The 12,753-nt window shown below is 43.7% G+C and overlaps 1 protein-coding gene across 1 annotated transcript in view; it reads right to left on the bottom strand.

Annotated features, from left to right (window-relative positions):
• The window catches only part of RAB18 (RAB18, member RAS oncogene family), a 57,427-nt gene extending 44,974 nt beyond the window's left edge, over positions 1–12,453 (bottom strand). Inside the window, exon 1 of the mRNA XM_077491032.1 lies at positions 12,241–12,453. Within this exon, the coding sequence (XP_077347158.1) occupies positions 12,241–12,308 (68 nt within the window). The 5' untranslated portion in view covers positions 12,309–12,453. The remainder of the gene's footprint in view (positions 1–12,240) is intronic.
• Positions 12,454–12,753: the final 300 nt, after the last annotated feature.

Genomic DNA, 12,753 nt, shown 5'->3' with positions numbered 1-12,753 from the left:
TTAAGTGTAACTTTTTTTTTTTTTTTCCTTCAAATAAAACATTAAATAGAACATGGTTAAAAAAATAAATTTATATATAAAATTTCTAATTTATTTCTACAATAAAAACAAAAGACAAAAAAGCAGTGTAAGAAGACATCTACTAGCATGTAGAGCCTCTGACGCACAGAACGTCTATTCATGGTCATGGGACTACAAGCAGCATGAACAGGTAAACAAAGTTCTCCAGCACAGGACACGAATATCTTCACTGCAGTACTGAGCACACTTTCCTTTAATGCCACATCACCAAAGCTGTACTGTGATATTTACTTTGAGAGGGGGATTTAAATGTCTTCTCTGTTGAGCACAGTGCTTCAAAAAGCATACTCCTCTGATTATCCCCAATCCATACATTGAATATTAGAAAGTCCTGGTAAAAGCAATCATTGGACGATTCGGTATCAAATTAAAAACTGAACGGTGTGCAATGCCAGATTTTGAGGCCAATTCCTACAGTCGTCCACAAACATACAAATATAGTAGAAGGCCTCGTTCACACCCAAGCAATTTTATGCTTGAAGCTCTAAAAACGCTCAGCAAGCCAAATATAATTTATTTGAATGGCCCCTGCTCACATCTGAGCGTTCTCCCTCCTGAAGCTCAAATATAGTACACAAGCGTTTTTTGCCCCATAGACTTCAATAGAAGATGACTGACTTGAGCGTTTTACAAGCGTTTTCGGCTCATACAGCAGCTTTCCATCCCTAATTTCTTCTCCCTCCCTTCCCCCTCATGCTTTGTATTGGCCAAACAAAAATTCTTAACACAACAAAACACCTGGAAAACACCAGAAAATCAATACGCTCAGGTGATAATGGAGCCTAAAGGATATCCGATTATACCCATTTGTTGCATACTGGTTCTGGTAAATGACTAAGACATATAGAAGCCACACACAACCAGGCAGCTCCTATTTTCAGAAGAAAGCCAAAAATGTACTCTTATTGGTTCCTTTATCAACTTAGGTTGATAAAGGAACCAATTAGAGTTCCGAAACGTGTCCCTTTCTTATGACCACATCCGCTTTGCAGTCCGCGCTGGTTGCTGTCCCTTACCGCTGACGTCACTTCCGGGACCCTTTCCTTCGGGCTCGGATTGTGTTACTTCCGCCGGTGTCCCGGGTTCTGGACACTCCACTGATGATTGTATTGGAGCCTGGGTCGCAACACACGAGCAGTCCCGGGAACCTTTCTACATACTGTGGACCCTCCTGATGTTGGATTACCTGCATTTTGAATGATGATATGCCTTCTGTATCTCCTGATCTTGTAAGCGTTTTTAATCCCGCTGGGGATATTAAACAGTTTTTAACTATAAGTGCTCATGCACACGGACGTTTTAAAAAACTGGCTGCAAAGCTAGCTCCGATGCCTGGAAAAATTGTTGTTAAAAACGTAATTTTTACCGCGTTTTGCATTGGCGTTTTTGCGAGTTTTTTAGCGTTAGCGTTAAGTAGCTTTTTTTAAGAAACACATCTCTTGGCTATAGGACTCAGAAAACAAAGAAAATATGTTGCGCGTTTATGCGCGTTTTTGCGCGTTTTCCCGCGATTCGCGTTTTTACAGCTCTAGCTCCACGCCACGGAACGCACTGGTCCTGGGTTTTTTTTACAGCTTAAAAACGCCTATGCCATTTGCAGCTCAAAAACGCCTAGGTGGGCATGAAGCCATAGACTAACATGGACAGCCGTTTTTAAGCTGCAAAAAAAGCTCAAAAAAGTGGCTGTAAAAACGTCCGTGTGCATGAGGCCTTACACTTAGAGGCGCCTTTTTTTCTGCTTGTATTTTAGAGACTGCATCTATCTGTAAGTTCCAGCCCTAAATGTTAAAGAATTATTATAATCACCACCATCACCAGACTCTTATTTTTTATAGACATTGTCTGCTTTGTCTTGAAGCTCTGAGCGCCCTTTTACACATTTATATTGTACTTAAAAGGAGTTGTAAAGGCAGAAATTTTTTTATCTTAATGCATTCAGATAAATAACCTTCTGTATGTAGCAGCCTCTCCAGGACCTGCCAATTACCCACCTGAGCTCCTTCTCTTTCCAGCAATGTCCACGATTCCCTCAGCCATCCAGTACACTCCTCCTGATTGACTGAGACAGAATAGCCATGCTATTGGCTCCCGTGGCTGTCAAAAATCAGTCAGCCAATCAGGGGAGAGGCCAAGCCAGGACTCCGTGTCTGAATGGATACATGTAGCTCTGACGCAGCTTGGGTGACAACCTGTAGCAAGCTGCTGGCTGAGAGGCACTCAAAGGAGGGAGGGGCCAAGAACAGCAAAGAGGGACCCGAGAAGAGGAGGATCTGGGCTGCTCTGTGCAAACCAACTACACAGAGGAGGTAGGTATAACATGTTTGTTAATATATATACATATACACACACACACACACACACACGCCTTTATAATCACTTGAAGGGTTATTTATTGATACTTCGTATTAATTTATTGCATTTTTTTTATTTGTGCATTTTACATTTATTATTCAAAAAAAAAAAAAAAAAATTATATATATATATATATATATATATATATATATATATATATATATATATATATATATATATATATATATATATATATATATATATATATATATATATATATATATATAATTTTTTTTTTTTTTTTTATTAATAAAATATTATTAATAATAATAAATAACTCTAACTCCTAATCCTAACCTAAACTGAACTCAAACCCCTTACCCCAACAAAAAAACAACATTATAATAAATGAATAGTAATAAAAGAAGTAATAAAAGCTAATGGAAAAGCTGAAATACATAGAAATAAATGATGCAACAGATAATAGTTCTCTATTGGCTAATAAAAAAACCAAAGCCCAAAAACACTGCATGCAAACGTGCTAAAAAACGCCAGAAAAGTGCTCAGGTGTAAATGCAGCCTATCTCTTGGCGCTAAGGCATGTTAATTAAAAAAGCCAGCAATGTTTAACAGCTCTGGATGGCTTTGCACTGGTCACATAGAATCGAGGAAATGTTGGGTTAATATCATGAGGGGGGCTGAATCAAGATCACAATCTTTTAACAATTAATCGTGCAGCTCTAATAAATGCCAATGCAAAAAAGCATCTGCATTTACAAAAGTACAGCCCTTCACTTTTCTAGCAGGCTGTAGATGACACATGGGGCTCCCCGGGCACAGGAAGGCACTGGAGGTTTACGGTAGGCATAAAAGCCATCTTACAGTCTGTGTGCACAAACCCTGAAAGGCCATCTCCATCCAAAACTTATATTGCAGTATTTTCATTGGTATTAACTTTATTTAATTGAGACGATAAAAGCTCTGATCATTTTTTCTGTCTTCAAGCTCTGCCACAAGGCCATTATAAAGGTGTCACTCTCTTGCACATAAACAACCTATTTGCTCTAAAATTACAGAGAACCTCTTGGCTGAAGTTGCCACATCTGCAGCATCTAGTCAGAATAGGAATTTGAGTGAACTTTGTTTGCAATCCTGAAGAGAAACAAAGTCAAAATGTAATGTAATGTACTACCAACCACACAGTACTGGGACAGTTCTCTGTAAACACTGGTCACACTGACAGTTCCCATGACAGAGATGTCCTACCCCTGACTATTTTTTTCCCCCTTCTCCCTATCGAGATTTAAATAAATGTGGGGGGGGGGGGGGGGTGTTCACTAGCGCCCACATCTCAACTAAACATCGAGCAGTTATACTTTACAAAGATGTGATTTTTGCTTTTTCAAGCAGTGGTGTGACCGCACAGCGAGGTCATATCGCTGCATTTATACTGCGACCTAAGTGCATGGAATGTGAAGAAACCACCAACATAGCACTGAACTCAGTCACACAGATTAAGCCTCAGGCTGGAAATATTTTTTAGACTTCTGTTCAATCGCCTCCTTTAACACATAAAAACAGAACATACAGTATTGTCCAGCAAACAAAGTAGAACCAGGCAAAACAAACGCATCGCTATTTTTGGACCACAAAACAAACAAAAAAAACTCATTCAGCTGACAACCATCAACTTCTTCTCACTTCCTGTACAGGGACATGGATAGATAGCAAAAACTGACATGAGCTTTTAATTATTCTTTGTTACACCAAAAAGGAAAAGAAAAGTTTTGTCTAGAGTTCTACTTTGAACACTACAGTTTGGAAGGAATGGTCCTCAAAATGGAGAGAACAAATGACACCCCACAGCCAATTTGTCCATACTACTTCCACCTAGATGCTCCTACTATATGGGGGGGGGGGGGGCACAGATCTGTGGTTAAAGGATAAGTTCACCTTTGGAAACAAGTTACATGTTCCACCCTAAAAACGGGTGGAACGTGTAACATGTTCCCAATACTGCAGCTGCTGCCCGTGACAGCTCTCTGTGACAGCAGTACAGGGAGAAGTTCCCTGTACTAGCGGTCACTTTTTGAAATCAGTGTGGCCAGTGGGGGCTCTACCCACATAGCCACATCATTCATTCATGCAGCTCTGTGTGTGAATGAACTACAGGCCGACATCCTTTGCGGTTGTTGGTTTGTAGTTCTCAATGAACCATCATGGTGCTGTGGAGCACTGTGGTAGTTAATTTATTCTTCCTGTCAGATTGCATTTGCTTGCCCAAACAGGATGTACGGCAAACAGATACACTAGCAGACCTGCTGATCGCTGGTGCAACGTTTTACAGGCTCCAAAATAAATTTAACAAAAATTGTGCATTTCTCTTTTTTTTTCCAAAAAGTTAACCCAAAAGGGGAAGCTCCACTTGTTCACACCCTCCACATTTGGCACTTTTTTTGGGGGGGGGGGGGGGGGGGCAGATGGATACCTGTCAAATTTATGGCCCCTCCTCCTTCCCCCCACTGCCTTCTGGGCGACAGAGGTCCCAGAAGACAGTGGGACCATTCAGAATGCGCAGCAGGCCTCGAGCATGAGCAGTAGGAAACAGGCTGTGAAGCTGCCACAGCCGACGGACGAATTGGCTAGGGGTGCCAACATCACAGGGTACCTGGAAAGGAAAATGCCCTGATTAGAGATGCGCTGAAATGTTTTGGCAGAAAATTGTATTAATCTGCAGAATGCAGATAAAAGAAAAAAGGTGCTGATAATAGCACCGAACACACGCGTGATTTTTACAGCGAATTTGCTGCAATTTTGCTGTGCTTATGGAGTGTTTTTCATAGGTCATGTGACCCCAAAAACCCTGTCAAAAACGTAACACAAGTGCGTTAATGATGCGTTCTTGCTGCGCTTTCAATGCATTTCAACTGGAAGGTGTGTTTTTTGTGCTTTTTTTTGTGCTTTTTTTTGTTATTTTTTATTTTTACCAAAAAAAAAATAAAAAAAAATTAGAAAGCAGGATTTTTAACACCACAATGGAGGCGCAATAGACCAGTGTGCAGACATACATAGAATTTAAAAAGGGATACATTAGTCTTCTAAACATGCCAATAATGGCCGACGATAAATTCATAATCATTTAAATTGATAAGTGATTGTAAAGGCTTGTTTAAAAAAAAAAAAAATAATAATAAAATTAAAAAAGAATAACCAACATGTTATACTTGCCTCCTCTGTGCAGTTTTTTTTTACAAAGCAGCCCAGATCCTCCTCTTCTTGGGCCCCTCTTTGCTGCCTCTAGACCCTCCCTCCATCGAGTGCCCCCAAAGCAAGCAGCTAGTTACAGGGGGCACCCAAGCCGAGTCAGAGCTCCGTGTATCCATTCAGACAGGGAGCCCCGACCTCTCTCTCACAATTGGCTGACTCACAGCCGTGGGAGCAAATGGCGACTCTGCTCTATCTCAGCCAATCAGGAGGAGTGTCCTGGATGGCTGAGGGGGATCATGGACATCACTGGAGAGAGAAGGAGCTCAGGTAGGTAATTAGAGGGTGCTGGGAAGGCTGCTACACACAGGTTTATCTTTGTGCATAGAATGCATTAAGAAAGAAAAACCTTCTGCCTTTACAACTCCTTTAATTAAAAACTCAAAAAAGCACATGAGCTTCTTTTGGCAGATTGGGCCCCATAGGCTTCAATCGAAAGGCCTAAAAATGTGCGACATAAGCGATTTGTCGCTTGTTTTCCACTCGAAAAAACAGCCCCCCACCACTAGTGCTTTAGACTGGCTAAACAAACACCTGAAGCTGTAAATAAAATTGTAATATGCTTCTAAAACCTTTCTAAAAACATTAAAAAATTCTCAAATAAAAAAACACCTGGAAGTCGCTCTGCTCAGTGAATGCAGCCCGATAGGAGTGTCAAATCAAAAAGGTCAAAGTGCCAACTTAAAACTTTTATGCATTACATATTGAGGGTGACATTAAACAGCCTACATGTTTCAGAGGCTTTCCACATGATTTTAGGGTAGACCATGTAACATGTTCCCAATGCTGCAGCCGCTGTCCGCTCCCCCCCCCCCCTCCCCGTGGCAGCAGTACGGGGAGAGGTTCCCTGTACTAGCTTTAGCTGTCACTGTTTGAAAGCTGCCCCCCACACGGCCACGCAATTCAGACAGACAGCTACATGTGTCTGAATGAACTACAAACCCCAACATTCTTAGCAGCGGTCGGCTTATAGTTCTTGATGAACTACCACGGCGCTATGGTACTTCATCAAGTCTTCCTGTCAGGGAGTATCGGCTTAACCGTGCGGCATGTACAGGTAAGGCCATAACACTGACTGTGTGCAGGAGATCTGCTGATTACTGGTGCAATGCTTTTCAGGATCCTGCAACAAAAAATAAATGCCCTTTTGTTACCTGCAAAAAAAAAAAAAAAAAAAAAGGTGCATTTGTTTTTTCAACTGAACCCATTATTATTATTATACAGGATTTATATAGCGCCAACAGTTTGCACAGCGCTTTACAACATCGGGTAAGACAGTACAATGCAGGAGAGAACAGAGGGTCCTGCTCGTTAGAGCTTACAATCTAGAAGGGAGGGTCATGTGGAACAAAGGGTTGGAGCTGTGGGGGATGATCAGATGGACAAAATGAAAATACAGTTGTTAGGTGTGGGTAGGGTAGGCTTCTCTGAAGAGGAGGATTTACAGGGATCGTCTAAAAGTTAATAGAGTAGGAGATAGACGGACAGATTGGGGTAAAGGAGTTCCACAGGCTTGGAGAAGCTCTGGAAAAGTCCTGGAGACAAGCATGGTTGGAGGTGATGAGAGAGCAGGAGGTCTTGAGAAGAACAAAGAGAATGATTAGGTTGGTTTTTTTATGACTAGGTCAGTGATGTAGCTGGTGGCAGAGCTGCGGATTGCTTTGTAGGTAGTTAGTATTTTTAACTTAATTTGTTGGGTGAGCGGAAGCCAATGGAGAGAGTGACAGAGACGAGTAGCAGAGACAGAGCAGTTGGTAAGGTGGATGAGTCTGGCAGCAGCATTCATGATGGACTGAAGGGGGGATAGGAGTATGTAGAGGTAAGCCAATGAGAAGGGAGTTGCAGTAGTCGAGGCAAGAGATGACCAGCGAGTGAATTAAGAGCTTTTTGTTGTGTCATTGGTTAGAAAGGGGCATATTTTGGAGAAGTTCCAGAGGTTGAGGCAGCAAGATTTGGACAGTGATTGGATGTGGGGCTTAAAGGAGAGTTCAGAGTCCAGGACTACTCCTAGGACCTTGGCATGTGGGGATGGGCGGATAGTTGCGCCATTGATTTTGACAGAGAGATCAGGGGAAGAGGCACGTGGGGAAGGAAAAATTATAAGTTGGGTTTTAGATAGATTAAGCTTGAGAAAGTGGTGCGACATCCAGACTGATATATCCGATAGTAAAATAGTGATACGTGAGGAGACTGAAGGAGTGAGTTGAGGGGTAGAGAAATAGATTTGAGTGTCGTCAGCGTAGAGATGGTATTGGAAGCCTATCAGCTGACCCAGGGAGGAGGTGTAGATTGAAAATAGTAGGAGAGGTCCGAGAACAGAACCTTTGGGGACCCCAACAGAGAAAGGAAGAGGAGAGGAGGAAGTGGAATTTCTAGGTAACGCTAAAGGTGCGTTTAAATAAGTAGGAAGAGAACTAGCGAAGAGTACAGTCACGGAGACAAAAGGCGTGGAGTTTTGAGGAGAAGGGGGTGGTTAACCGTATTGGAAGCAGCAGAGAGGTCCAGGAGTAGAAGTACAGAATAATGTCCATTAGTTTTGGCCGTTAGTAGATCATTTGTTAGTATTAGGAGAGCAGCTTCTGTGGAATGTTGAGAACGATGTCCATACTGAAGGGGATCAAGGCCATTATCAGCAAGGTGGACGCTCAGTCAGTTCGATTAGCAGGCGCTTCAGAAGTGCTGCCCATTGATTTCACTGGCAAGGGCAGTTTACACCGCTCCCGCACCACCCCAAAGATGCTGCTTGCAAGACTTATTTTTTCCTGTCCTGCAAGCACACCGCCCCAGTGTAAAAGGGAGGCTTAAGAGGCGCTTTTCAGGATCTATTTTTAGCGCAAAAACGCCTGAAAAGCGACCCAGTGTGAAAGGGGTCTAAGCCTGTCAGGAAGTGGTCCCTGTACTGGTCCAATCATAAGCAGCTGAGGCATTCCCACCCCGTAGTCATACCTATACATGTCCCTTGTATATGTGCAGTTGTGGGGTGGGGAATGCCTTAGCCTGACATGATTGGCCCGTACAGGTGACAACTTCCTGATGTGTTCGCTCAGGTGGGTTTGGAATGGTATTCAAACACACCCAACCTCAGCGGCAAAAATGAACGCCCTGGTAAACAATGTTTCAGAACTTCTGTAACATCCAAACTCTTTACTTGTCACATCCATAGCTGTAGAATGTAAAAGTGTCACAATTAAAGTGGACATTTACCCTAAATTACATCTTGGGTTGCCCTGCCGCCTCCCTCTTACCAATGGACATAATTATTTTTCAATACACTTTATTCCTGCTGCAAAGCAACACTTTGCCTCATCTAGGCTAGAAAAGACCATTCTCACAATGCCCTCCCCTCCTGTGTGCAGATGAGTCACAGGGCTCGGGTACTGTTGGGACCCTGCAGCATATTTGTGTTCAGTGAAAAACACATCACCTCCTGGGCCCCATACCTTGTCCTTGTGGCTGTCCATTGTCGTGTTTTGGAATTAAACACGTTGGATTTTTTTTTTGGTGTGCAGCTGTTTTCTTCTGTTCATCTGCACCAGGGGGGGGGGGGGGGGGGGTAGATCTTGTCCAGAGCAAACTGAAGTTCCAGAACTAAACCGATTGGTTTAAAGAGCAAGTAAACTTTCCTCTATAAAACAATTACATTAGGGTTGCACCAGTACTAGCATCGGTGCAGATACCGAGTATTTGCACAAGGTTCGGTACTCGTGCAAATGCACCGATACTTGAAACCGATACTTTCAGGTTCGGCTCTTTGAGCTGTCAGTCGGTCTCCCCAGTGTTAAAGAAGTCCAGTAATTGGAGCTGTCAAAAAAATAAAAAGCAGCCAGAAATGTTTATTACCAACATTGCTCAGTCTTGAAACACTAAAATAAAAAGAAACATTGTTTCTTTTTTTTACATTTATGTTTCTTCATCTGCAGAGCAAAGGGATGAACAAATGTTCCTCTGTTAATAACCTTTCATTTACTCTAATCAGCCTTAATTAACTCCCTATTCTCCTTCATTTAATTATTATTTTCCTGCTTTTGTTTTGTTCATGTCTATTTTATAAATGATAAACAATTAAAACTTTTTTTGTTTGCTTTGTTAGTAAATATTTTTTACACATATACAGTAACATTTACACATTTCACATTGAAAAAGCACTAAAGAAAAAAAAACTATTTCATTTGTAAATAACTTTTCAATGCTTTGTACCATTGCTGACAACTGAAGTTAAAACAAAACAGTTGCGGTAGGTATCAGTAATTGGTATCGGCGAGTACTAAAAAATAAAATAAAAAAGGTATCGGTACTCGTACTCATTGTAAAAAAAATAAAAAATAAATAAAATAAAACGGTATTGGTGGATCCCTAATTCACCTATAGGCAAGTCTATAATAAGGCTTACCTATAGGTAGTGTAAAAAAAATGTCCTAAACTTGTGCCGTTTAGGAGATATTTACAGTAAATGCAGCCAGTGACATCACTGCAGCATGCTCTCAGCAGAAATGGACAGCCGTGCCATTCCTTCCGAGCCCCGTGACGCAATCAGTGGCTCCCACGTGCAGGAGTGATGTTATTGCGGCTCCGGCCAGTCACAGAGCCTGAGTCCGCGAACCCAGAAACAAGGCGGTTGAAGATGGAAGCCCTCTGCAGCTCTGAGATCTCAGTGCGGGAGGAATTCATTTTAAAGCGGTGTTCTGCCAAAAGAAAAAAAAAAAAAAATTAAAAGCCAGCAGCTACACATATTGCAGCTGCTGGATTTTAACAATAGGACACTTACCTGTCCTAGAGTCCCACAATGTCGGCACTGCAGCCGATATTTCCATCAGCTGTAGGGTGCTGCCACTATTGCGAGTAAGGGAACCCGGCAGTGTAGCCTTATGACTTCACGCCGGGAACCCTACTTCACATGCGCGAGGCCCCGCTTCTCTCTCTCCTACTGGCCCAGCGACAGGGAGACCGAGGGTCATGTCACAGGCCGCGGCCCGGACTCCAGGAAGTGGGAACAAGATACCTGTCAAAGACAAGTATCCTGCCCCCCCCCCCCGAAAGGTGGCAATTGTGGCACCGGAGGGGGGGGGGGGGGGAGCAGACAAATGAGCGGAAGTTCCACTTTTGGGTGGAATTTAGCTTTAAGGCAAGTTTAACATAATGTGCTAGTATGCGATGCACATTATTATAATACACGATTTATATAGCGGCAACAGTTTGCACAGTGCTTTACAATGTAGAGGGGGGACAGCACAATTACAATACAGTTCAATACAGAAGGGACAGGAGGGCCACGCTTGTAAAGCTTACATTCTAAAAGGGAGGGGGGGGGGGGGAATAGTACAAAAGGTAAAAACTGCAGGGGATGATTTAAAGGGGGGTGGCTCGGGTACAGTTCTTAGGTGGGTGTGGGATAGACTTCCCTGAATAAATGAGTTTTCAGGGATCTCCTAAAAGGTGTACAGGTTAGGGGCTGATCTGACATACCGGGGCAGGGAGTTCCAGAGGATGGGAGAGGCTCTAGTGAAGTCCTGGATGCGAGCATGAGAGGTGGTAACAAGGGAGCTAGAGAGCAGGAAGTCCTGGGAGGAGCAGAGGGAAGGATTTGGGCGATATCTGCCGAGGAGGTTGGTGATGTAGTTGGGGGCGATGTTGTGGATGGCCTTGTATGTTGTGGTGAGTATTTTGAATTTTATATGATGGGGTAGGAGGAGCCAGTGAAGGGATTGGCAGAGAGGGGCAGCAGTCCCAGATATCATAATATAATAGACTGAAGAGGGATAGCCTGTGTAAGGGTAGGTCATTAAGAAGAGAGTTGCAGTAGTCGGGGCAGGAAATAATCAAGGAGTGAATAAGTTGCTTTGTGGCGTCGTCAGAAAGGGGCGAATTCTGGAGATGTTGAGGCGGCAAGATTTAGCCAGTGCTTGGATGTGGGGTCTGAATGAGAGGTCAGAGTCGAGGATTATACCCAACCTTACATTATACCTTTACCTTGCAGAGTGTGAAAAAAAGGTCCAGCGATTTACAAACGCTTTTAACTGCTTCCCAAAACGATTAGACTGAAGGCATGCTGTGCATTTTCGTTGTACTTTGTCATACCTTCCAAAGACCCGCTGTCCTAACTGATTACATGTGCGGACCCATGGCAACTGCAGATCAGACCAAGATGGCAGCTTCCTTGGCTGTAGAGGATCGGAGGGTTTAGTTCCACTGGCTGAATTTGTGGTTGGACTTTCTAATCTGGTTATCACATCAGTGTAGGAACTATTTAGTGAACCGCCATTAGAAGTGACAGACTATGGGCGGCCACTAAAAAGGCTAAAACCGCGGTCACGCCATCAATTCGCACAGTCAGACCATACGTGGCGCCAACATGGAGGACAGGCCATCAGATCTCCTCACCTGGTGTATGATGGGAGATATCTGCTCTACTAGGACCACCCTAACCTGTACATGATCTATATATGAGACATACAAACATGACACACAATGTACATCCAGTGCTACTACAACCCCCATCAGGCTCAGGCCCCAACCCCAGTGTGACCAGACATGACACTGACAGCTGCCTGTGATAGGAGCCCAGTCACTGCCCAGGCCCTGTCCGCCCATGGTGGCTCTCCTTACCTAGACTTGCCCACCCCGCTCTCCCCAATGATGAGGATCTTCAGGGTAGTCAGGATATCTTCCTCCATTCTTCCCCTCTGCCGCTCTGGCACTGCGCAGCTCCAACACTGCGCGCTCCCGGCAACCTTCTACCCCTCGGCGCGCGTCCACAAGCGGACCAACCTGGACTCGGAAGAATGACAACAGCTGGGGAAGGCACGCGCCCGCAGCCAGACGTCTCTTCAACAACTCTCCTACTTCCCCCTTTCCGTGCTTTGCGTGCGCGCTCTCGCTGGTGACGACAAAGCTGTGTCACTGCTTAGTTCCGGTCTCGCGGCCTTCGGTGACTGAAGTTGAGGCTGTCACCTCTGATAGCTGACGCTAGGTGGCGCTGAAGGCTTATAATATAAAAAATAAAAAAGAGAGCTTCGACATTACCTCACCATTTCCCTTCACGAGGTGTGCTGGGGGGTGAGGTGCTGAAATGAAATAATATCACATGGTAAGGAGAGCAGTACAGCTGGCCATACACGG

The sequence above is a fragment of the Lithobates pipiens genome, unplaced genomic scaffold, assembly GCF_037356315.1.
Source record: "Lithobates pipiens isolate NorthernLeopardFrog02 unplaced genomic scaffold, aLitPip1_a1.2 Scaffold_19, whole genome shotgun sequence".
In the NCBI taxonomy this organism is placed as follows: Eukaryota; Metazoa; Chordata; class Amphibia; order Anura; family Ranidae; genus Lithobates; species Lithobates pipiens.
This window is presented reverse-complemented; position numbering and strand designations above follow the sequence as displayed.